The sequence below is a fragment of the Dromaius novaehollandiae genome, chromosome 10 (assembly GCF_036370855.1).
Source record: "Dromaius novaehollandiae isolate bDroNov1 chromosome 10, bDroNov1.hap1, whole genome shotgun sequence".
In the NCBI taxonomy this organism is placed as follows: Eukaryota; Metazoa; Chordata; class Aves; order Casuariiformes; family Dromaiidae; genus Dromaius; species Dromaius novaehollandiae.
The window spans coordinates 11,346,535-11,372,333 of record NC_088107.1 but is presented as its reverse complement, the minus strand read 5'-3'; the positions used below and the strand labels follow the sequence as shown (position 1 = coordinate 11,372,333).

Genomic DNA, 25,799 nt, shown 5'->3' with positions numbered 1-25,799 from the left:
TTGGGACCATTAAACTTATTTTTAACAATGACTTTCCAAGAGGTTAAGAGAATTTAAGTCTGTAAGTGATCAGACAGCTGCCATAGCTAGGTAAAAAAAATAAGGGATAAGTTAAATGCAGTAGAGTTAAAACAATCTGTAACTGCAGGGGATTTCAGCTACTGTCTGCCCAAATATTCGTCTTCATGCACTAGAGAAATGCTTCTTATTTGCTTCCCCAGGTGAGAGAAATTCCCTGGCTTGTTTCCCCTGCTGTCTGTATATCATCCTAGCAGCCAGAGCAGAAGTTTGCTTTGATTTGGGAGTCCATTACACCATGATAATATGATTGCTTCAAGGAACATGTTCTGGTACGTACAACATGCTTTTACCTGTACTAGCAACACAGAACAAACGTAAATCTGTTGCTGGAGAAGTGCAAGCAATAAAAGCAACAGCTAATCCGGTCTGATCTGAGGGAAGGTGAGGTCTCTGACTCTGAAAACTTCTGCTATCTCAAAGTGCCTTGATTGGTTTCCTTTTTAAAACCCTGTTCCCACTGAATTGCAATATGCAATTCAGAATTACAGATTCCCAGCTTCCTTAAAATGTTTGGAAAATTCAGACCCCAGTACACAAGAGCAGCTTTCTAAAAACACAGGGCGATACTTCAGGCTCCAGTGGCAGAAGTCCTACCAGCTTCAGTGAGGCCAGGATTTCATTCATGGTGTTGATTCAGCTGCTACCCTTAAACACAACATTTTCCAGGTTTTTTTACAGAGAATCAGTGTCAGGTGTGTTTATTTTTTTTTAAACTACTCGATTTCTTTACAAAAGTAAAGATCTGAGCACCTTTAAATTTCAGTGAGCAAGCTAGCAAGTCTGTCAGCAGACATGTCTGTGTTTCACACATTTTTAACGTACATTTAATTGAAATAGATGTCTGGTGACTGTTGCCTGCAAGCTGTGCACTTTTCCCTGCCCCTGTCAAAGGGCGCTTCTTGTGCATGTCCAGAAGGTGGCATTCATGGTTAACAGTTAAAGGAATTAATATGTATTATGCTTTGCACATGAGGCAAGAGTAGAAGGTTTCTTAGTTTAGTGGCAGTTACTCAATTAACCATAATGCTTAAATTAATGCAATAAATTTGATTTATGTTTTCTTTGTTTTACAAGGAACAGTGGAGTTATCCAGTAGTAGACATTAATCTTCACAACAAGACAGCAGGAACCTGGCGAGTTGTATTCATCTTCCGGTAAAGTATTTGATAGAAAAAGTCCTTGTCTTCAGTTATGGCACTTTGTTTCTCCAAATAAGCGAGCTTTCAATAATTCATTGACCACTATAATACCCACTGTTATTAGAACAGTTAAGAAATTCGAGAAAAATAATTAATTGAATTTTGGCCAGTCAATGACTCTTAATCAGATTTTTTAAAGTCTGATCATTCCCATTTGTGATCCAGTTGGTCTATGGAGTATTGCCATATTTAACATCTGTGACACATCATGCCTTTCCTGTTGCCTCATTGATCAACAGACAACATGTGATGATTCCCAGATGTTCAAACATGGCAGGTCCCAAAAGACCTATTAAATTTCCCTGAAAGCAAAACAACGTCCATGCTGTAAAAGTTCTGTTAAAACTGGGTATGTCTGAATATTCACAAATTTGCAACAAGATATTTACTGATATTCAAATTGCTTTTAAAGATCAGTAAAATTCTTTGAAATGTCCACATCACGTATTATATAAAGATATTGTGTCACAAGAGTTGATACGACTCTGTCTTGTAATATGAAGCAAGTTAAAATAGAATTGAGCATATATTTATACATGGAGAAGCTACTGAATATTTTACTATTTGTCTCCTTTTCTACATAAAGTACAAGTGTGTTCTTTCAGATCTTTGCTCAGATTTCTTGCTGATTACATGCTTTTCCCTGATAAAGCAGAATAAATCATTATTTAGAAGCTTGCACATTGCATTCTCTAAGCAAGACAACACAGCATATGTTATTCTTTGCTGTATCCTTTTTCCACTGAAAAAGGTTTATTTTCTTTATTTTAAAAACCAGTATCATCATTAAGATGATACGACTTTGTTCTGTAACTGAAGAGCAGTTACATGAAATTCTAAATGGGATTTCAAACAGTAAGTGGGATCCAGTTTATGCTGGAGTGCAACAACACGGTGCTTCCACACAACCCTCAGCATAGATGATACGGTATTTGTGCCGAGGAGGTGAGGTCCTCGCACCTTCCTGACGCCGGCCTCAGTCTGCCAGCTACTCTGCATTGCACTGAAACCTCACCCTGGCTGTGGCGTGGTTAACGGTGAGATTGTCATCGTTTTCTGATGAACACAGGAGTCTGTGTGCAGAGAATGAGTGGCCACAATTTTGTCACCTGTGATACAGCAGCGCAGAAGTCAGGTGTCATTCTCTGAAGTCTGAGTGGCATTTCTGCTGTTTATCTCATTTACCCATTTTAAGTCACTGCCTATTTTGCTTGACTCTTTTAGAAGGACCATTCTTACCCTACGAAGGCCAGCAGAAAGAAGGATGTTCCTTCTGTGGTTATTTCTGATAGACCAAGATTTGTTCTTGTCTTGAACTAAAAAAGTTTAGAAAGATTTTTCAAAAAAAATCATAAATAAAAATAGTAGTCATTCATAAATGACTACATATTTCTTCTTGGCATTTTCCAAGAGTTGTTTTTTTCTTGTTCTTCATTTCAGGTGGTCTGGGTCAGTTTCAAGACCTGCTTTGCTGCGTGTCCGCACTTGCACGGGGAAGTTCCACTTCGCGGACACCCCGGTCCACCGCGGCCCTGCGCCCGGGGTCACCGGCTAGACTACATCTCCCACAATGCAACACGCCCCCCCGCCCGACCACGGGGGACCTTGGTAGGCGGACGGCGACGGTTGCATTATGGGGGATGTAGGCCCCGCGGGGAACGCTGCCGCAGGGGAGACGCGAGCAGCCGCAGTAGGCCCTTGCGTGAAGTGAAGCTGCTGCCTGCGAACGGTGAGATTTGAAGCTGCAATGATTTTTTTTTCCGTTGGGCCAGCAAACTGGAATATTTCAGCTTAGGAAAACAGGCCTACCCAAACAAAAACCATCTTTCATTTTTTTCTCGATGGGAAATATCAGCAGGTTAGAGATCTCAAGCACGGCGGAAACAAGAATGCCTTGGGAAGCCAGGATAAGCACTAACGAATAAACTAATTACTGTTTCCAGATTTGTCTCCAGTCTGGAGTCAGCTTGGGCTTACTTCATTTATTTATGCTAATTTACACATGTAACTCATTTTTCTTAAACAGTCTAGAGGGTCTGTGAGCACTTAGTGCTTACGGCTACAGATTAAGGGTATAGATAGATATAGATATATACTAAGGGTAACGATTTTAAATTTTGTACTGCTGCCAGAAACAACATAGACACATAAAAATTACAAGATCTCCATATAGGAGCTTACCAGGAGTCCATCTACCTAGTATAATTTGCAAGATCAGGATTGCAGTGTGTAAGAGCAGCAGCCTACAATGGAAGAGGAGGTTGCTGAGTACATTACAAAATTATAGTACCTGCTTATAGTATGCGCATATGTAACTTTAAAAATATCTATGTCTAAATTTTGTCTTAAATTTACCTAAGTTGTTTATATCCCTTTTAAAAAGAAACACGTAAGTAGAACCATATTTATCAATTTACGGCATAAGACCTAACATGCTTTTGTTCTGTTGTTGGTCTGTGGAGAAGAAGGGCCAGGAAGGTAGGAAAATAAATGAGAACGTAGATCCACAGGATCATGGAGAAGCACATGGAACACAAACGCAGGAAGGAGACGAGAGGAGAAGCAAAGGTCTCGATAGTAGTAAAGCAGCACAGATGGAAAGTCTGCTTGAAAAGAACAAACACATGCCAAGAGTAATTCACTAGCTACAATTAGTTAGAAGATCTGGAGACCAAACATAAGCATCCTAAACAAATGGAGTAGGTTAGCCAGAGTGTCTACCGGCCCCAGGGTCACATACTCCTGCTCTAACTGCCAGCAATGTCCTTGTGGGACAGGGAGCTTTCCAAGTTCTGGCCAGTGCTGGCTGTGCAGAAAAGACTGTCAGTTCTTTTCCCTTTCTTATGAAATGTATCTGCAATGCAAAGCTGTGTCAGAAATACCTGAGCTAGCACATCTGCACAGCAAGTGCTGTGCAGAGCTGCTTGCTTATGGTCTAGAAGCAAAACCATAGTGTTAGCCTGGTCCCGTACATGAACATATTTTCATATCACCTTCCCCCCTTTTATTTAATGTTTGCTTCATCTAAGTATCTCAAAAGGGTGCTAGAACATGCTCATGAAGTGTATTTGCTGTCTCTCTGGCATTTTTTAGCAGAGGCATTCTCTTCCAATTTTGTTACTGGAGGAGTTTGCTATTGTCATAATTTTCCCAGCTTCAGCTTCCAATTTACTGTTTCGGGACAACCCACCAAAGAGGTATTTGGCACCAATTGCATCCGATACTGAAGCCCCTTGGGTTTTATCCTAGAATACTATGTTATACATTACTTCATTCACCTGGGTCAATATATCTATAGGAGTCATCTATAGGAGTATCAGTGTCAATTCGGTTTAGGATTTCCTTCTTCTTTCTCAAATTGTGGAACCAGATGAAATCCCACCTTTTTAGAAGAGCACTTCACACAACCTGCTTTATTTTTAAAGCCTTCTGCAAGCTCATTCTAATAGAAAGAAATTTCTGCATTTCAAATTCTACTCGGTCCAAATGCTTGTAATCCCATCTTCTTTAGGTATTTCATACAAGAGATTTTATGTTGTCTGTTAAGCACAAGTTCAGGGCACACTAGCATACACTTTATTTCCACAGACACTTTGATTCCACAGAAGTCCTGTTGACTTTCTAGATTCAAGCTTTCTATCAGATGCTGGATAGGCAGGGAGGGAACAGTTAGTTTTCTTGAAACTGTTATAGAATTACCAAAACATTTTGGCTGAAAAATTTCTCTGTTGATCCCTTCAGGATCTACCTGGAATTCCTAATTTAGTGAAAAGTTCACTGACCAAAGTTCACTCCAGATTGTGTTGCAGCCCCTTGAGTCAGGTAAGCTTCATGCCACTTTGTGAAAGTCAGCCTCTATCTTGTGCCATGGCCCAAGCATACCAGTAACCTCTGCTAATGCCCCACTTGGTACAGTTCAGTGGGGACCCTCAGCCTTGGGGGAATCCAGCTTTGCAATGCAAGCACTGCTTTTTTCTACAGCTTGCCTGAATCTTGCAGGGGTTCTCCCCAGCTGGACTCTTGACAGTACCAAGGCAGGCGACAGCTATAAAACTTACAGAATATTCAGAACCTCCAACCCATACCTGTACCCATCACACTCTGTCTCTTCTCCATCATGTGCAAGCATTAGAAGCCAGGCTTTTCTGTTAGAACCAGAAACTTGTTTTTTAATTGTTCATAGGATTCACTGCCTTCCAGAGTGTCTGCCGGCTGTTCTTTCAAATGGCAAGCTCTTTCTAGATTAGGGTCATTTTTGGAACATTTCTAAGCACTAGCTTTCAAATGTCTTATTTTCTTGTGACAAAAAAATACAACTTATGCCACAGTTTTGACAGCTAACATGAAAATCTAATCAGATAATATGCACTGTCATCAATATGTACTGTCCTTATAGGCTGTAAGTGGCCACAATGTGTGTACCTGAAAGCCTTGCTCAGTTTTGTTTGTCTAACCTTTCATCCTTTCCCTCCTGTTCAAGAGGCTGAGAGCCCTCTGCATGTCCTCTCTAACATGACAATCTTTTTTTATGCTGAAAGCTACAGAGGCCTTTGGAAATGTAAGGGTTTTTTTGTTGTTGGCTTTTTTTTTTTTTTTTTTGCTCTCCTTCTCCTGTGTCAGTACTTTGAAGATCAAGTGTGGGAACTGATACTACTTCAATATCTAAAGAACTCATGTGCATTTTTTATTTATTTTTCTATTCTTTCTATTTATTTTATATTGAGGAGTTGCTAATCTGATACAACTACAGAAGACAACTGGTCTCTCATAGGTTTTTCTCCATGAGTTTGGTCTCAGGAAACAGTAACTCGGTTACTAATAGTCTGATTCACCTTATAATTATTCTTGTCCTGCATCAGATGAGCACATCCAATGTCTCCTTCCAGTTCTTAACCAGGAAATCCAGTATTCCGGTAGTACATGTATAAAGCTACTGCAGGGAAAGCTGATGCATCATATTGTTGTACTCAAAACAAGAGTTTTTATTTATTTTTATTTAAGCCTTAAGAAATAAATAAGTGCTTTACTTGGTACTCAGGATGGCCCAGAATCGATTCCAACAGGACTTCTTCGCAGACTCACCTTTCCCCCCTTTTTGATGTTTTCTTTCATATCAATAACTACCAAAGCCCCAGCTTGCATTTCACTGTCAGATATTTCTTTCTTTATTTTTTTTAAAGAAACAGTCAAGCAAACATGGAGGCATTTGGCTTCAGATTCCAAGCAATTTCAACAGCTTAGTTGTCTCTGGGTCAGATTTTTAAAATTACTGCTTTTCCTTCTGCTGAAAACCTAGTATTTTGTGTGGCTGCTTCAGCTTTTAGAGGTAGGGCAATTTACTGAAATCCAAATGGATCATCAATGTATCCATTTATCCAGATATCTGTGTTTCTTGCTTGAATTTCACAGGTCCAAAATTTAAGCCCAGTTCTTCCATATTATTTAGCAGATGCCTATTTTCCAGTCACTGCCTTGATTTGAGCTCAGCTAGCGGTTCTCAGTTTGTACAAAGTTCACCATGCTTTTTAGCACATCTGATTCAATAACTCTATGTTGGAGCCAGGGTCTGTTTTCTTACGCACTTTCAAATTGTCTAGTAGTGAGATTGCAACTGTTGTTTAAACATCCAGACATCTAGAACTTTTCCCTTGAAGACCCCTGTCTTTCCCAAAGTGAGGGATTTTTTTGCTGTGCTGTTTTAGTACTAGGCTCTAGCCTGTCTTCTCCTTAAAAGAGTTCTTCTTTATAATAGAAGTTGTTTTTTCCATCATGTCAGCATTTAACTGAACCACTTCCCTTAGTTTTTTGCACTGTTTCTGATTTCTCTCATTTTAGAGACTGATTAGTCACTTTCCTAATATTTAAGGAATATCATCCAGCATATCACAATCCCTTTTTCCATTACACCTTTTTCCCCACAATAATCAGGCCTGTAATTATAAAGTTCTTCAATAATCCTTAGCCAGTACATATTACTGGCTACAGCCTATAACTTTTGCTTGTAGCAGAACTGAATGCCCCAGAGCCTTCTTCAAGGTGTCTCCCCTGAATCATCAACACCTGGATCATCCAAATTGGCTCACCAAATTTTCACCTTGTCTGTGTCATCCAGCCTTTAGGCTATGAAGCTGCATTCCCAAAAGATATTTCCCATCTGCAAATTTTTCTATCACTTGAGCAGAGACAACATAACCACTTCCCTTAGATTGGGAGAAGGGTTTAAAAAAAAAAAAAAACCTTACCCATATTCTTTCTCTAATCCAATTTTACAGCTAGTAGCCACAGTGACTCTACAATCCTTTGATTTCTTTTTCTGGTGATGCTTTTTTAAACTCCTTCCTTCTTTGCTGCAGTTCACCCCTTTTATAAAGCTCAAGATTATCCAAAGCTTTCTTCTATGCCTAATTTAATCAAAGTCAGAGGTTGCCTTAGTACCTTTTACAGACCTCCAGGTTCTTGCTGTAGGCCTCATTTTCTCTCTTCTCAGCATCTCCAGTTCTTTCAAAACTTAGGTCATTTCATTTCTGTCACCTGTGATCTGTGCAAATGCTTCACTAACTTAAGACACCTGTGATTTGACCTGGGCAGTTAACATCTTGCTGACCGCTGCAGTTAGGAGGAGAAATTGGTGCTGAAAGCAGGTGCCTGTAGTGTAATCCTGTTAACCTGAAGCTGAATGTACTCTTTCCCTGCTCACAGGTGGCCTCAAATAGCACTGTGACTGCAGACCTCTTTCAACTGTTACTCAGCCCAGAAAGCTGAGGGGTTTTTCCTTGCTGCCTGTCTTCCATCGCAGATGTCACCCAGCATGTCCTGCCCCTCCTGCACAGAGACCTCGGCGGAGGAACAGCCCGCAGGGGCTGCTTCGCTCCTGCCTGCTTTGTGCCAGTCTGTCGTCGCACGTCGATTCGCAGTGGTACGTAGTTGTTTCTTAAGGGTGGGACAGCGTTTCTTTTCTCCCAGTTTACACGGCAGTTACTTTGAAATCTCTGGTGTTTTTTGCTGGTGCCTGAATTGCTATTATAAATAACTGAAGTAACTACAACACGCACTGGAAATGTCTTCCTCTCTTCACCCTTTCAATAAAAACGCAGCAAGCACAACGGTGAGTAACAGAGAGGGCCGTGCTGGGACCTGCAAAGGCCATCTGCAACCGTCTTCCCGGTCGCTGCGTGGGTCGGAGCTGGGCCGTGACTCCCGTGCGACGGTGTGGCCGGGAGCCAGCAGCACAGCCGGGAGCACCTCTTCCTCGGTCCCGAGTGCAGGCTGGAAGTGCCTCACCGGTGTGGGCATAACCACATCTTTTATATATCTGTGTGTGTGTGTGAGGGGGGGGGTATTTGTGCATATATATCAGCACAGGACTGATACGCAGTCTTAATTAAGCATACCATCAGCAAACAACCGAGCGGTCCTTCCACCGCAGCTCTCTGCAGTCCATCTGCCTCTCTACTGGAGGTGATCAGCCGCAGACGGCCTTCCTGAGCCTCGGGCAGCAGAAACGCCTGGCCGAGCCAGCGGGTTTTGTTCTGACGCGCGGCACCGAGCAGTTGCGTTTTGCACCGCTGCAAGAGCTTTTGCCCGTTAAAAGCTACAATTTAATGATAGCGTACAGTAATAGGCTTGCCTCCTCCAAAACAGAGGAGCGAGCTCTGCTACTCGAGAGGTCCCTCATGAGGAGATGAGGGCCGTACTGCAGACAGGACGGCTGGGAGGAGGCGGGAGGCCAGCGGGCACAGGCCGGGCGCTGCTCGCCGCGGGCTCTGCCCGGCGCGGCGGCACCTTCCCGGGGGCGCAGCGCAGCCCCCCTCCCCCCCCGCCCCGCCGTCTCTACGCAACGTTGTAGCGTGGGCGTCTTCCAGCTCTCTCATTTGCATAGCCGCCGCCAGGGGCCAATGGGGAGGCGGCGGCCGTCCCGTCATTTGCATGGGCCTCGGCGGCGGCCAATGAGGCGGCGGCGGCCGGGCGCGTTGGGGACGCGATGTTTCCATGCGCGCGGGGCGCCGCGGCTGTCGGTGCGGGCGCCGCCGCCGCGGGAGGCCGGGCCGGCCGCGGAGCCGGGGACCTGCCGCCCGCTCGGCCCCGCCGCCGCCTCGGCCCCGGCCCCGGCCCCGGCCCCGCGCGGGGCGGCGGCAAGCATGTCGGTGGCGGGGCTGAAGAAGCAGTTCCACAAGGCCAGCCAGGTGAGGGCGGCGGGGGTCGGGGGTCGTTGGGGAGCTGCGCGGCCCCGCGCGGGTGCCCCGGCCTCCCTCGGCCGCGGTGGCGGGGACCCGCTCGGGGCCGCGGAGCCTCTGCCTGGCTGCCGCACGCCCGGCGGTAGCGATAACGGCGGTGCTGAAGCCGGCTCCTGTAACCTGCCGGGCGGATGGGGCAGCTGCTCCCCGCCGAGGGCAGCAGAAGCGAAGGGCTCGGCGCTGCCCGCCGTCGCCTTCCTGCGTCCTGCCGCGGGCGCCTGGCTCTGCGCCGCCCCGGTGCGGGCCGTGGGCCCCGGCGGGCGCGGGGAGCTGGGTGTTCCTCTGCGAGGTTGGTTTTCAGCAGCGCTGCTCCTCTCCTGTCACGCGTAACCTTGCAAAATGTCACGGATCTGCGTCCTTTAGTCAACTTTTATTGTCTCTCTGAGAGAATACGGGACTTCCTGAGTGAACAAATCCAAGGGCAACTTATGAGCCGTTTGGGCTTGTTTTGCACCTGACTTACGGTGGCAGTTGCCATGCAGCCTCTGCTGTGGGGAGGGTGCAGCTCGAGAAGCAGGAGGTGTTTAACTGAGGAAGTCGGAGAGGTAACCGCAAGTACTTTCTAGTCTACAAACTGGTAACTCTGTACTGCAAGCTGCTTAGTCCTGCCCAGTCGCCAAGTGAGGCCGTACTGAAACGGGCCGTGCCTTTGTGGAGATGCTGCGGTACGGCCTCCGCTGTGCCTTGCGGTAGGACAGCGGGAGGCACGGGCATGACTCGCAGAACATCCTTCATCCCAGGGTGGGTCAAAGGTGAGGTTTCCGTTCGGTTTTGAATACAGGGCTGAGCGTCGGCTTCGAAGGAAGCTGACTGAAGAAGTCCCTCCCTTTAAGGAAAGAAATACTGTTTAGTGGGAAATTCACATGCAGGAAAAAGCAGATTTTGAAATTGGATTTTTTCTTTCTTCAGTGACTGAGGAAACACGAGACACTTAAGAGTTTGTTCTGGAAGAATTCAGCAGATAAGGTGTCGGGCCAAGTAGTATCTGGAAAAATGAATAAAAGAAATAACATATACACATACATTTGATCAAAACATCAGGTTTGGATAAGTGATCTACCCTCTCTAGTTCCCTCAGTGATGCATTCATGCCTATACGTATAGCGGTGCATACTAAACAAGTGTGGAAGGCGGCAAAAATAAAGTGGGATAATAAGGGCATATACAAAAGGGAAATATTAACACTCCGTCTTTTAGTTCAGTTCTTTTGCAAGCTGATAAAACAAGCACATGCAGAGTATGAAAGGAGTATTTCTCAACAGGATTTTTTTTTTTTGGACTCTAAATATTATGGAATCACTTAAGAAACCATGTACCTTTGTGTATTGAATGGATGAGAGATGCCAAGGGTAACTGTTAACAGAGGAGATAGGCATTGCTTGGGGAAAGAATGAAATTAATTCCTTGCTTTAGTGTTCCCAAAGGAGAAAGGGGGCAGATGACAAAAGCTGGCAAATTTCCCAGAGGACAGTGAGGAATACTGGAGGGAATGAGGATTGTGCCAGGACACGTGATTAAGGAATGACAATAATATTTGAAGGCTGACAGACCCTGAAGACAAAAAAGTCTTGAGAATGAAGCAAGTGGGATAAGAGAATCTGTATTTACCAAATTCATTCAGAAATGTGAATGAATATCAAGGAATTGACAAGATCGTGATTTTTTCGAAAGAGACTATTTCCATGCTGAAACAGACTTTCCATTCAGCTGAGATAACCCACACTTCTATCTGAAATATATAGAGTGGCTCCATTTGTTTCGTTTGTGACTTTCTAGCTGAACCACCTAACTGTCATTGGGGCCAAAGCACAGCACTTTGAACCCCTCCCTTTCCCCCCCTCCCCCCTTTTAGCCTGCATCATCTCTGTGTCTTTACGTGCAGCTCTTGTTGTGATTGCCTTCATCAGTAGGGTTAAACTCTAAGTTTAGAGATTCCAGGAAAAAAGTAAACAATTATGAATTTATTTATGTGATTGAGGTTTATTCCTTTATTCTTTCTGTAATTTTTGTCTGATGCATGTCAACTTAGTTTATGTGAAGTTACAGTTAAGTAAATAAGTGTATGCTTTACCAAAGGATCAGTGGCTAACTTTGTATTGATTTTTAAAGCCGTTGTCAAAAATAAGGCATGACACGCTATCCCTTTTTTGATTGGTATAGGAAAAAGTCACCATGTCTCTACATCTGTAATCCAAGAATTCATGATCTATTTTCTTGATGTTTTTCTCCTGGAATTTTTTTACCAGTTGTATTTTTTTTCCCTTGAAAACAGCACGTGTATGTAGCTTTTCACCTAAGTGCCTGCTTGATAGTGAGATTGTGATGGCAGCTCTGAGTCATGAGCATCTGCTGGAAGTACTGCAGTGAATCCTGTGCTCCAGAGTGACGTTTTATCTGTATCTTGTGCTCTGGTATCTTGAGGGGAAATTCTGCTCCCCTGTACCAATCTGTAACCTGGGGATAGTTTCCTCTGGCAATGCCGAACTTGCAGGTATGCAGCCTTGCTTTGGGGCACAGATCGTAGGCTTCAGGTAAGCTAGGAACTTCTTTACTATGCTGCTTAGGTTAAACTTACATTCAAATACTCAAGTGGACTGGAATGAGGACCACTTTCATTCTGTACGTTTACAATCAATGGTCCTCCCCTGAGTAATAACTCATTTGGCTAATGAAATACCTAGCAGAAGCCTTGCAGCATCGTATCAGCTCCCCCTGGTTGATAAGTGAGGGCAGGCTGGTTCTCAGACCGAACTCATGCAAGAGTCTCATGGAATTCATTGTTTTTGTTTTGTTTCTGTTTTTTTCTTTTTTTTCAGGTAGTCATTTTTTATTGTTGTTATTAACCTTCAGGAAGCTCTGCCCTTGATGAAAATTTGCCTCCTGTCACTTTCAACCTCTGTATCTTATCTGTTTTCCTGTTTTCAGACTGAAATCTTTTGATGTAAGTAGGTGTATCTCTGCTGATTGTTTTTTGCAGCCCTTGTTCTGGTGGTGGTTACGCGTGTGGGATAACCCAGATGGTGGGAGGACTACATCTTCTGGTGCATACTGGGAGTATTTTTAGGCTGGTGTTTCTGTTTAGGAAAGCAGTAAGCATTGAGAGTGAGTATGTGTTGTGCTCTAAAACTGCAGCCAGGCCAGGATCTCAGTGTAAAGAGATGTGATTTGAGATTTTCAGAGTAGTCAGAGGCATGTGAGTTGGGAACCTGCTTCCCTTAGGGTGCTTTGAAAGCTCAGTCATGGTGCTGGCTGGCTTAGGAAATCAACTTTTGACCTTGAATTCACATATCTTGTGCCTGCCCTTTCTTTTCTTTTTGATTACGTCTGTATGTAACATCACTGTGACTAGGCTGTTGATACAAATATTGTATTTCTTAGCTTTAGCATATCAAAGATTGTGGAAATTACTACTTTTCTGAGAAACACATGGCTGCAAATTATTGTGGATATCCTATTTGTAATGTAGGCATGAACAGTTACTGTTAGCCTATGCAGATTGGTTTCTTGAACCTTCTTCTCTTGTCAGGGAGGAAAGAGAGGCTCCAAGAGAGCGTCAGTCGGGCGCCGACTCTATTGTCTACGGCGCCTGACGGGGAACAGATTTTTCTGAGCAAAACTTGTTATGATTTTTTTGCCTTTTGAAAGTGGTTTAACTTAGTGTAAAAAGTATATGCTCTGTGATGTTGTCTCTTATTCATCCTGAATATCATTTGTCTTTTTAAGTTGTGCATCTGTTTGTGGCAAAAAGTTTTTTAAAAAAATCAATAGAAAAAGGCCTTCAAGAGCACTGCTATCGCCAGCAGCTGCAAGAATGCTTGTTCTTCTCTCCCAGATTTTTGCTCTAACTACACTGATTTATGTGGCGTTTCAATCCAATCTTTTAGATTGAAAACCAAATCAGAATGAAGACCTTATTCCCCAGGCAGAATAACTCTTGGTAGTAATTTTTTTTCCTGCCCACTTTTCTTTTCTGTGTATACCGTAGATGAATGATATTAGACTGGGCATAATATTTAAGCCTTTTAAAAATCCACATTGGCATTGGGTTAATACACAAGAAAGCCTTGTTTACACAAATGTTTGCTAGCAAACAAACTTGAAGTACTTTGGTAAATTCAGGAAGAGACAAAATTTGTACAAATGAAACCTGAACTTGCTATTGAGACCTGAAAAGAAACTCTTCACCGACGAGTACTTGCAAATATAATTCTGTCCTCAGCAGCTAAGCTGTTACCATGTCTGTCAGAGATGCTGTCTTTCACATCCAGCCTGATTTGGGCAGGATGAGTCCAAGACCTGAGTAGAGACCTTCTATCCTGTTCCTCCTTTCTTGCTCCATAGTTTGATGTGCTCCTTTGGAAATCGGTTAGAGCTGTTGAGTTAAAACAATGGAGAAGAAAAATTTAGCCTTCAGTCTGTTGTCTGAACTGTTTTTAAATGGATAATTACAATTAATATACGTGTTTCAGAAAGAAGAAAAGACCCTCAACCACTGGCAAGGACAAAAAATAACATTTTTCTGTCCTGCACACCTATACATATAGAGATCTAATTTGACAGTGTTTACAGCATTCGTTCATCTTCATCTGCGTCAGATGATACATGGCTGGATACTCTTATGTAATCCAATAATTATAAGACTACAATGTAGATGTTTGACTGATCATCTTAAATTCCTAAGGTGATGTGGGGAGAGACTGGGGGTTTGTGTAATTTTTTGAGGCTTGTTACTATTTGGTTTTGGATTTCTTTTTTTTTGTTAAACTTCTGGAGAAATTTGTTCTTGCAAAATGAGCAGTCCTTGTTTTGCACTTTTTTTCAAAGACGGATTATTAGTTTAAGGGGAAACTCAGTCCTGTGGCAAAGATCAGGCATGGATTTGGTATGTAGGAGGGTGGGTGCACTAAGGGGACAGTAATCTGCATTTCATCCCTCTTCCTTTGGTGTTACTGAGGGCGGCTCGCTCGCCCTTGGGTGAAGTGGCCTACTTTGGGTCGCGCAGCCCCCGTGCTGAAGCTGAAGCTTGCTTCCCAGAGCCAGAGCAGGGTGGGAAATAGAAATACAGTGCCCAGTGGCACAAAGCTTGTTTTGAGTATCAAAATATTTCTAGTAATGTTGGGAGAAGAGCAGAAACTAGCTTTCTGGATTTAGGATTGCAGTTATACTGACAACTGCATTTATCCCATGCTGAGTAACCTGCCAGTACGGCATGACTGCAGAGAGAAGGAGCCCTGAGATTTTCGGTCTGGCCAGCATACAGGGTAACAGTTGATAGCAGCTGTGTGGCTCTGCAGCCTCTGAAAATACAGCTCTCAGAGCCTGCAGGAGATGGATCATCAGCTCTGCAAGCTGAGCATCTAGCACTGATGCAGGTACAATTTGGAAGGAGGTTCATTATGTTTTATTCATGAAATACTTGTATAAAAAAATCCAAATAGCATTGCAACAGAAAATAGTGCAGCATAATGGAATGGAAGCTGAACTTTCTCCTTGAACACGTCTCCTTTTATAGATTCTTGGCTTTGCCGTAGAGTTTTATATGGGCATCCTGAAAGTTCAGGCTGGAGCTGGCGCTCCAGCCTCGGCTCGCGCTGCTGTCTGAGTCATTGCGGCACGCGCTGGGTAATGTGTTGCAGGGCGGCCTCCCGGGAGTCCTGCAGCGCCCGCGAACAGACAGGCAAGGGAGGCACAGCCACAGCCTCCCAGTAACGTGTTCTTTATTATCATTTGCTGAGCGGACCTCGAAACTGCCTAAATATCTTAAACACAAATTTCTACCATGAACCTGTGTTCCAAGACAGAATTTGGGCCGGACTCTGTAATGTACATATAGAAGGAAAAATTCTGCTTGGTTAAGCTGATAGAAATCTGGGGAGACTCGATGTACTACTATCTTTTATCCAGGCATATGCAGTATAACTGTACAGCAGAGCAGAATGTGGTCCAGAAAACCTCAGTCCAAACAGTCGCTTCCTATTAATGTAATAAGAAAGTTATGTTCAGTCACACAATGTAGCTGCAGTTCAAAAACAAAGTACAGCTGAAGAATGAGAGTGTGATTAATATTACTTTTTTTCTGTTGTGCCATCCAAACACCAACGCTTTTTATGGACATGCATGTAATTCAGCCACTTACAAAATATGTCCCAATCTTAATACACTTTTCAAGCAAACAACCAACCCCCCCCCCACACACACACACTTTGGCTTATAATGATATTGTTAAGAACAAACCATTTCTAGTTGTATTAATGCCCCTTTCACCTTAGTACATTATGATAGTCTGTTCTGTGCTGTGCATGCTCCCGTTGCTAATGTCTCTTTCCTATTCACAGGAAAGAAGCTACTGCTGGAATTGAGTTTTAGAAGTTAAGAGTTGAAGATGCAGGTTTTAACGATGCTTTCAACAAGTCCAGTCAGAAAAGGCCTGATCAAATGTTAGATTACACCTAGAGTTCAATTTTGTAGAGCCTCAGTGTTCTATTGCTGTGTACATATTTATATTATTGAAGTTATTAGTTATATAAGTTTATGGGAGAATATGCCCTTTAATTTCTTACAGCATCTCAAATAGCAGCAGCTGTGTATGTTAAACAAAAATAACTTGGCCTTGTGTGCTTTCTATTCAAAAGACAATGTGGAGCCTCTGAGGAAAATTAGTTCTGTTTCCATACTACCCCAATTAAATTACATTTTTGATACTGTACACTTATTTAATGAATTGCAATGACTACAGAGACATTAGCCTGGTTAGGAACTGAATATAGGTATCCAGGGCTGAAAAGAAATCAAGAGTTCTTAAAATTCTGTTTTTATGATTGAGTGCTTCTGGTTTTGTGTATGCAGATTACAGATTTAAGGTGAAAAGATGAGGAAAAATTTTTTTTTCTTTACCAAAGCAGGAAAGAAATATAATTAAAACCAATGTAAACAGTCCTACATAATAACAGTCCTTTTATCTCTTTCAGAGTGCTTTGCAAAGGCAGGTAGGTCTCACTATTACATTTTAAAATTTTTATTTATTTATTTTTAACTGCTGCAGATAAATAAGGTACTTGAAGATGAAGTGACTTCCAAGGTTGAGCAGGTCAGTGGCAGAGCCAAAAGCAGATTACATGTTTCTGGACTCCAGATGCACTGTCCAGCTGTTAGAAATTCAGCCCTTGAACTTTGGGGTTTGAACAGGGGTGGAGAAGAACCACGTCTCATTCACTCTGCGGGTGTTCTTTGAACGCTTCTCTTCTCTTTTGTGTAAGACTTGCAGATAGATATGAACTGCAATATAAATTTGGTGTAAAGCTTCAGTGTAAGTATGATGTAATTCTACTGACTCAGGAACTTCACCAGGGTTGAACGTGGTATTTTCATATAGCTTTTCTCTGCTGTTTTTAATATTCCCCTGGGACTGGCAAGCAGTGGTTTAGAAACTGGGATTTCAGATAATGCATCTCACCAGCAGTGAGTAAGTAAAAAATCTTACTCAGTCCAGTGAATAAGGTGTGTGATTGGAGGTCAGAAAGTCATTGCTGTTATTCAGGATTGTGAACTTATCCTTCTGTTCTGTTCACAGTCCTGTTCACAGAGTTAGAAAGTGAAATTTGGTGTCCGTGCTGCCTCTGGAGACGGAGAATGCCACGAAGGCGTGAAGGCCTTCTCCTTCCTGCGGAGAAAGCAGCACTTGCCGCTTTGGCTTCGGGCTCACAGTAGGTGTTTGCATGGTTGAGGGAGGAAGCCATGTTGAAGTAAATTATTGATAAAAGCCTATATAACCGCCTCTGTTCAGAAACAGCAGTTCCAGTCTGCTGGCTAGAAGTTCTTTTCAAAGAAAGTCATGATAAGATTTTTAAAGAAAGTAGGCTGAATTCTGCTTTTGGTGGAAATTGCTTAGATGTGGGGTGGGGTTTTTTCCTCCTTCTCTCTCTCTCTCTCTTTTTTTTTTTTTTTTTTTTTTCCTTTTGGGGGGGGAGAGGGGGACACAAGCAAAATTTCCGCACTTCTCTGGTCTGTCCTACAGCTTTCCCCATGCTCAAAGAGCAGTGATCTTATTTCTCAGTGGAACTCTCCCTCCCTTGTACTGTTTAAGTTTCTGCTAGCATCTGCCACGATATTTTAATTTAATGGGAAGGAAAACTTTTTTTAGTGAACAGTAGGAAAGAGAGACAAAAACAAAAATGAACTGTGAACTTAGGCAGGAAAGGAGTTACTTGCAGAAATAAGTAGCTTCATATTTGAGGAAATGTGTTGCAAAAGAGACTTCCAGTTAAATATAAATGTCTTCAGTGGGTGCTTTCATCAGCAGTTATACCCTACATGCTTTGCTCAACCTGTATATTTGCTTCCTTACTTTTTAAGCTCAATCATACTAATTGTTCAAGTATTGTCCGAGGTCCTACGCAGTCGTGATCGCTTCCTGTACTGCAGCTTCTGCTTCCTCTGAGCCAGGTACAAGTAAACTAACCCGCAAAGGGACTAACAGCATGAACAAAACGGAAAGCTGCTCGACTACTGGAAACTGATGGAGCACGGAGATGGAATGAATGCCTCATGGAAGAAAGGCAAATTGTTGGTAACTTGAAATAAAACTGCTCAAGAAATTCATACTCCACGACCATGATGGGTTTCCTTTCAGCAAGAGAAGCTTTTGCCATGCTCTGTGCCTTCAAAAAAGTGCCACATTTCTAAATGATTGGTGGTGGTGGGCATGTACAGTGTCAGTAGATAAGATGGAGGAGGTACCTCCCTTTTTCATGCACCTTTAAGAGGTGAGATGGAGCGGAATCTGGCTGCTAGTGTTTCCCTGAGGAGCTTCTACACCTGATCCTTATGGGTGTGGAAGAGGAACCTGGGTTGTTCAGCAGGTGAAGGTGCACTGTTTGCAGGCCTGTTCTGCCATACAGGTTAGGGGAAAATGTTCACTTGTGTGGGAAACATAAGTTAAATTGGCTACCTGAATGAAAATACTGTGACGAAAGTTGACTGTAACCTGTAAGTGATTTTTTTTTTCTTTCCCTGCCCCAGTCTCTGACCCTTTATTTTGCTGTATTGCATTTGCCATTCTGCACGTCTTTTCTTTTCAGATGTCAGTTGTCCCAACTTCACTCTGCCATTAATACTTTCTCATGGAGAGATTCCTTCATTTCCTTTCCATGATACAAAACTATTTTAATTAGACAAGGACTGCAAACTATATTTCCTGCTATTTTAATCTCCTGAGCGTGTTTTTCTGTGGTTTCCTTGTATGCCGAGAGGGAGTGTAGCCTTTTACCTCACTAAAGTGGATCTTATGTGGTCTCTACAAATTGCACATCTATTATACTTCTTATTTTATTTTTATTTTTACACATTAGTAAATTATTTTGGGTGTTTAGCCATATTAAGATACTTTATACGGTCATAAGCCACTAAGAATTTCTTCATTTAGGAATTCTTGGTTTATAATCAGGAAACTGCAACTGGTCCATCTTACCTAGGAGCTCGTGGTCTGCTCAGATCGAACAAAGCAGGTGTTTGCAATGTGCTGTTCCCACTTGCAGTTAAATGCAAGGTAATTAGGCTTCAACAGCATTTTTGGATGTGATTTGTTTGTGATAGAAAAGTATTTTTCTTGTTTCCAGATTCTTTCTGAAGTTGGAGCTGGGGACATTTTTCAATGTGGTTTTAGTTCAGGCAAAAACTGTTCAGCAGTTTATGTCCATGTTTCTACTGTTGCTATAATACCAATAGAATATTGAAATGCTTTGAAATTTAGGAATACCTAATGCTGATAGCTGTAAATGGCTTGTCTTACCTTTCTCTGCCTCTGAAAGCTCCAGGCCCCAGTTTTGCTGTGGGTAAATGGAAGCCGATGACAAAGCTTCCGCTATTTTATATAAAAACAATATATATAACCTGCGTCTCCCCCTCCACCACCATCTTTAAGCCTTTGGACGCAGACTGTTCATAGATAGCCTCTGCCCAAAATATACTTACCTGACATCACTTAAAAGGCAAGAAGCTTGCCCGTCAGTCTCCAGTGTTCGAGCCTGGATTACTGTGTTTTCTTTTCTGTATCTTCTGTTGCTCTTTTGACATTTACTTAGTGGAAACACTCATTAGAGCATCTTTGTTAGTTATTGCACACTTCTGAGTTACGGTCAGATTAGTGTGGGGCTGCAGAAGGGAAGCGTTTCTGTGCGAGATTGCACCCTTCTGCAAAGAAGAAAGCAAGTTCAAACCGAGAAGCCTTGTGTTATTGATAGCATGATGCCTGAGCTTGCGTGGTAGATTTGTGACTTTGCACTTAGCACCTCTTTGTCTATCAGCGCATTTGGGAAGCTGCCAGAAGACTGGTACAGATCACTCTGTGACGAACAAAAAGTTCGTTGATGCTCAGGGAAAAAGATGCACATAAATATAGCTACTCTTGTACAAAAGTAGTGATGCTGTTGTGAATTGCTCTTTTTGGTTTACATCAAAATAGATTTGCTAAGAAAATGAGGAAGTGATTTTGCAAAAAATTTTGAAATATTATGAATTCCTCTTGCCAAGTTTTAACAGTTTCTGTGATACTTTATCAAACTTGCACAAAATTGGAAAAATTCTAGTTTCTGAAAAGCCTAGTTTCAGCTGGAGAAATCAGATCTGTGCAAAGAAGTTTTCAGGCAAAAGCATTCTAAAAAGAAATTCCATGAAAACGTTGATGTAAGTTTTGCAGAAAATGGGAAACCAAATGCTCTTTTTTTGGGGGGGGGAGGGGAAGCATCTATTTGTTTTAAATATATTTCTCATTCTTAAAATAATGTTTTATAAGAAAAGATTGCAAATATCTAACTATCTACAAGGTTATAAATATCTAAAGCAGGGCAAAATCTAAATAAAAAATTACAAGGGCAGAGAAGTTTGTCACACTTTACTTGTGCCACCTTGACTGGTCTGATAATACACCAATATCTCTTTTGTATCAATATTTGCGTATTAAGTGTCCTTAAACCAAACACCCAAATTGTCAGCATCTTGGGGTCTACTTTAAATCCTAAATCAAACTTAATGATGTTGTTCTGACTCTAGAGTCGTGTTGAAACTAGGTGCTCAGAATGCCCTGCAAATGAAGTCTGTAACGATGCTAGTATTGCCAAAGACAGGTGGAGGTGGTACTCTCTGAATAACACTGAGCAGTGCTGGTAACCACTGATTCAGGATAGATATAGGAAGACTATTTGGAATACTTCTGAGCTGCAGGCAATGGGAAGTTCTTTTGGTTTAAGCTGACTAGTATAAATACTAATGTTAATAGCAGGTCTAGAAAAACTTATTCAATGTATTAAGCTTTAATTTTTTTTTTTTTTTTTAAAGTAACCTCTTCCAACATCTGAAACTGCAGATTCTTGTTTGTGAAAATTTTATGTATTCTTTTGGAATGTTACTTAATTTATGATCCAAAATAGCAAATGCTTGTTAATTGCTTCACATAGTGCTTCTCTTAAGTCATTCATTCAGCAGATGTTGATTTGTTGTTGATGTATGCAAAACTGAATAAATTTTGTTCATCACTTGGGACATGTAACATATATCAAATGGAGTGTCTTTATATCAGTACTTTGGCATGTATGAAGCATTAAAACTAATTCTATTAATGTATTTTATTATTCCAGTGAGTGATTTTTAATTACACTGTCCAAACTTACTGTTCTAGATTGGTGCAAAAGAAAATTCAGTTTTGTCAACTTGCAGGTTGTTCTCTAAATTAGAGTGACTTTGGTGTATAAAAATGGCAAGTGTTGATATTGCCAGTTATAACTCCTAATTAGAAAATACTGCTGTGCAAAAGCCTGCCTGTAATTGTTTTCCTCTTCTAGTATTCCTGGAAGCTTTCATGTGTCAGTGTATTTCAATTAATGCAGTTACAAAGATGTATTCACAAGAATTGCTCAAAATAATGTTCGAATGTTATCAAAAAAATGAATTGCTGTATTTCTGTAATCAAAAAGTAACTGTAAAATAAGTACTGCAGGCATTGTTGGAACACATGTCAATCAGATTTAATTTACTTAAATCATTCTACGTGGCACATCTTAAATGGTTTGTGTAGTGGCAAATCTTACTTTTCTTTGTACTTATCTTTCCAAGCAGCTGTTTTGAATTCTGGAAGACTCCCTGGGATTTTGTATACTGTGTAATTTAGAGTAGCATTATTAATGAACACATTTCTCTGTGTGTATTCTTAATTATCATATAATTTGGTCAAGGTTTTAAAGGCCACAGCTACTGCTTCGCTGGGTATGAAGAATGCAGGAATTGTGATGTTCTCATTACAAATGAGTCTGTAAGCGATGGAGATTTGTCCTTCAGTGCTTTCTCCAGCTGTGGTTAAAGGTTCCTGTTTCCTGCTACCAATGGATGTGGTGCCTCTTCCGTAGGAACTGCTTGCCTAGGTACAGAGGGGGCCTTCGGACTGCGTTTGCAGTAATGCTTCAGAGCTAGTTGGGGATTTCTGGGTTGTAGATCATACTTAGAAGAGCAGATTTTTCCAGCTTTCCCTGTCAATCTGTGTTAAAGGCGGAATTTGATGAAACTAGTTAACAATGCCATACGGATAATGGTGCGTGCAGGCTGCCGGTTCTGCGCACGTGGGCGCAGTCGGGGCGCGTTTCTCCCCTGCCGCTGCCCAGGAGAGCGGCACTGCATGGAGGCTCGGGACGGTGCACGTTGTACTGGGACGCGTGGACTGGGAACCCCCCTGGCCCAAATGCATTGCAGCTTGTGGTATTGCGTGTAAAAAGTGATGGCACTTAAAACCCATAGTGTGTTTTGAAATTGAGTTATAAAAAACATGTACAGAAGGTACAGTGACTGCATCTCTAGACCGGTCACAGGGAGAGGTTTGAGCAGTCAGTGATGAAAGTAATCCATTTTTTCCGCCCTTCATAGTGATGCTTGGAGTTTTTCCCTTTCTATTGAATGAGTAAAAGGAGCATGGGTTAATAAAAACCTTGCAGATGCACAGTAGCGTTTGAGGCCTGCTTGCTTGTTCATTTAGGTTTTGTAACTTGTGGTGAGCACAGGTTGCATCACTGTGGAGAATGAGAGCTGAGGTCCTTTCCTTTTCCCTTGGGAATAGCTTCTAAGGGCTTCACGCAAATCCCAGTGAAGCTGGAAGGACTGTAAGGCTATTGGGAGCTGCATTTTGCTGGATTATTCAAAATCTTTGAATAATGAGACTGTAACCATATTATAAGTTATCAGTTATCTTTGTAATGACCTCAGGAAGAGGAAGCGCATTACTTCAGCGCTCTGATGCGAAACCTGGGCTTACAGGGCTCTGAGAATTGTCAACTGAAGTAGTCACCTGAAATATGCTTTAAAAAAAAAAAAGGAGAAAACCCCCCCCCCACAAAACTCTCAAGCAGACAAAAAACCTCTTGCTGATTCAAAGGGAAAGCGTGCGGTCCCTGTACAGCTGGACAGGCGGGTTACCTTGAACCGCCAGCAATAGGGACTGGGTGTGTGGCAGGAGAACGTGGTTGCTTTACCATACACTAAAAGCAGTGGGAACTGCAGGATTGGCTGCTCAGAAAAGCAGAAATGATGCTACTGAAAACAAAATAACGTGTGATAAAAAGCAAGGAAAGGAGAAGGAATTATCAATCCATTCTGTAGTGACTTAGTAAAACTCACAAGGTTAGTATAAGTACTTTAAAAAAAAATGCAAGCAGTAGTTTAATAACATTGTAGAACAAATCACTAAATTGCTTATGTGGGAGTGGAAATCCCAAAGAATTACTGCTTGGTGCAGAGAGAGAAGTAGGTTCTGGAAGTGCAATAAATGTTGTCACCCTTCATGCATGCAGGGTACACTTGCTGGTTAAACATTATGCTGAAGCACTGATGAGCAATAGCATGCTAGTGTGGGGGAAAGTTAATTCAAAACCTGATGAACCAAAACTTATGATGTTTCTCAGTTTTCGGGTTAACTCAGTGGGTCTGGTTGCATACAAGTTCTGTTGATAGTCTTGCTTGTTCTGTGCAGTTCACCGGGGAGCACCGTAATGGATAATCTTGACCACGTGTTTTACTGATAATGGGTTCGCTAAAACTGTCACTGTAAGCTGTGGCACCGCCAAGGGGTTTTTACTTTAGATAAATACATAGTTGTGTAGTAACTCCTAAAATTAAAGGGCACCACTTGCAGCGTATCTTTTCATGTTAACAGCTCTTGAGCCCAGATTAATTTAAGTCTTATTTACCCACATGTGTAAGTTTTGAGCTGAAAACTGTAAGTCAATGTTAAAAATGCCTGTATCTTGTCCATGTTATTTCTCTCGTGGTTGTTCTCAGCAATGGATCTGTAGTGGTGCTTAAAAACACTTGCCAGGTAATCTCTAAGACCCAGATTTACTTTTCGTGGTGTTGAATGTGTAATGAGATAGCTCTGACTTCAGTGAAGATGACAGGAATTAATTCTGACTTTACAGAAAGCAGAATTAGGTCAGCCCAAAAATTGTAAGTAAAAACCGCTGGCTTTTTCCTAGCCCTTACTTTGACAGTGCTGTCTGACATCAGTTGTGAATGAGTGATTTTTCATCTTGCATGTGGGCACTGAGGATGTGCTTTAAGGCACAAAGTCAGGAAGAGGTGTTAGATGCTCAGTCCTGATGAGGAGGCCCAACATGTTCAGCTTAAAAAAAGGACTTTTTTTTTAATGATTATATTGAACTGCAGTTTTAGACCACAGCTGATCTTTAAATGGCTTTTCAGTAAAGCCGTCTAATAAGTAGAAATCTCTGGTTGTAGAAAATGCAGGAGGGTGACTAGGTTTTCATGAATTATGCAGTGCAGTTAAATGGTCTCAAGAATAAAGTGATTTAAATGTTTTAAGTATTTTAATTGCCGATTCTGCACATGCAAGCTGTGATTTGTATTGACTAATCTCTCTTATTTGAAGAACTAGGATTTTATTTTGTTGTTTGAAATAATGTGGAAGAAGTAACAACACTAGCATACGTTATTTTAGGAGAAAAATGTTGCAACTGAGTATTCCTTAACAGTTCTTGTAGGCTCATAGTTCATACTGGGCCTGACTACGAGATGATATATTGGACTTTGGTTCCATAAAGCCCTGGAATATTTGCCCAAGTTTAAACACATGTATAGCTCTGGGGCTGTTTGTGTGCTGCAAGTTGGCTAGGCTCCCTCCTGAGTTTAGGCCTGTATTATAATCAGTGAATTATTTAATGTTAGCTTTCGAGGGAGCCATCTTGCCCTAATAAACTAGGCTGGTTTAGTCCCGAGAAAAAAATGGAGGATCCATTTTTCTGGGGTTAATTCCCAGGCATTATGTTGGAACTGGCCTGATAATACTCTGCGAACGTTAAGTGCAGTAGATTTCTTTAAGGAGCTGTGAACTGGAGCAGTGCAGTCTTCCAGCGCTATGACTGATAATATGCTAACATTTGCTAGAAAAAGGCAAATCATAGATTTTCACTAGATTGAGTGGAAATTATTAGATGCCTTATGAAGAGGTCAGAAAGGAAAAGGTATGCCTGGATAAGGTAATGTAAAGCTAATTTAATTTAGGACAGAAAGGGCATTAAAGAAGTCAGACTAGCAAAGTGGGTAGCTAGATTGGTTTTGCCGCCGTATCTTCCCGCTGTTTATACAAGTGTTGTGTTTATGAAATTGGCTTAAACTGGATTCAATCAGCCCGAAGATGCAGTTGCATGGCAACTGGTATCAGTCTCAATCTAGGCCATCGGAGCCTCGCGCTACCCCCACGGTGAATTGCTGCCCACTCGCTTGAGTCAGCTCTGAGCGCGGGTGTGATCACACACGGAGCTGGTACAGGCGCCTGATCCAGCCAAGATCTAACCCAGCTGAAACATGCGACCAGCTTCCAGGTGGATTAAGGCACTGGAGCAGCTCACCGTGTAGTCGCAGGAGCGCCTGCGCCAGTGCAGAAAGTGGGGGGAATGTCTCGCCAGGGATGAAAAGGATTTAGAGCAGACTAAGCAGCTGTGGAAAAATATGTTAATGAACATTCAAATGTTTTGTTCACATTCAGAGTAGAATAAATATGCTGGGTAAAAGACTTGTACCTCGCTGGAGTTCGAGGCTCCGCGTGATGAGCAAACAGGAGCTCTCCCACCCGTTCCGCCTGGGTTTAGTGCAAGTGTCACAGCTATAATCACATGAGGGCAAACAAGGCGGACAGAAAGATGTATGCATGCTCCACCAAGCCCATAGTCCAAACAGGGCAAATGAGTGGCTTGCATAAAATGGTGGCCAGCCCAGCTGCAGGCAGAAGGGACTG

The 25,799-nt window shown here is 42.1% G+C and overlaps 1 protein-coding gene and 1 long non-coding RNA gene across 2 annotated transcripts in view; both read left to right on the top strand.

The window, feature by feature from the left end:
* The first annotated feature begins 9,298 nt into the window (after nucleotides 1-9,298).
* SH3GL3 (SH3 domain containing GRB2 like 3, endophilin A3) overlaps nucleotides 9,299-25,799 on the top strand; it is a 52,541-nt gene continuing 36,040 nt past the window's right edge. The window contains exon 1 of the mRNA XM_026121355.2: nucleotides 9,299-9,463. Within this exon, the coding sequence (XP_025977140.1) occupies nucleotides 9,419-9,463 (45 nt within the window). The 5' untranslated portion in view covers nucleotides 9,299-9,418. The remainder of the gene's footprint in view (nucleotides 9,464-25,799) is intronic.
* On the top strand, nucleotides 17,077-21,056 carry LOC135329341 (uncharacterized). Its single transcript, XR_010390738.1, has 2 exons — nucleotides 17,077-17,217; nucleotides 17,901-21,056. It is a non-coding gene; the product is annotated as an uncharacterized LOC135329341 (long non-coding RNA).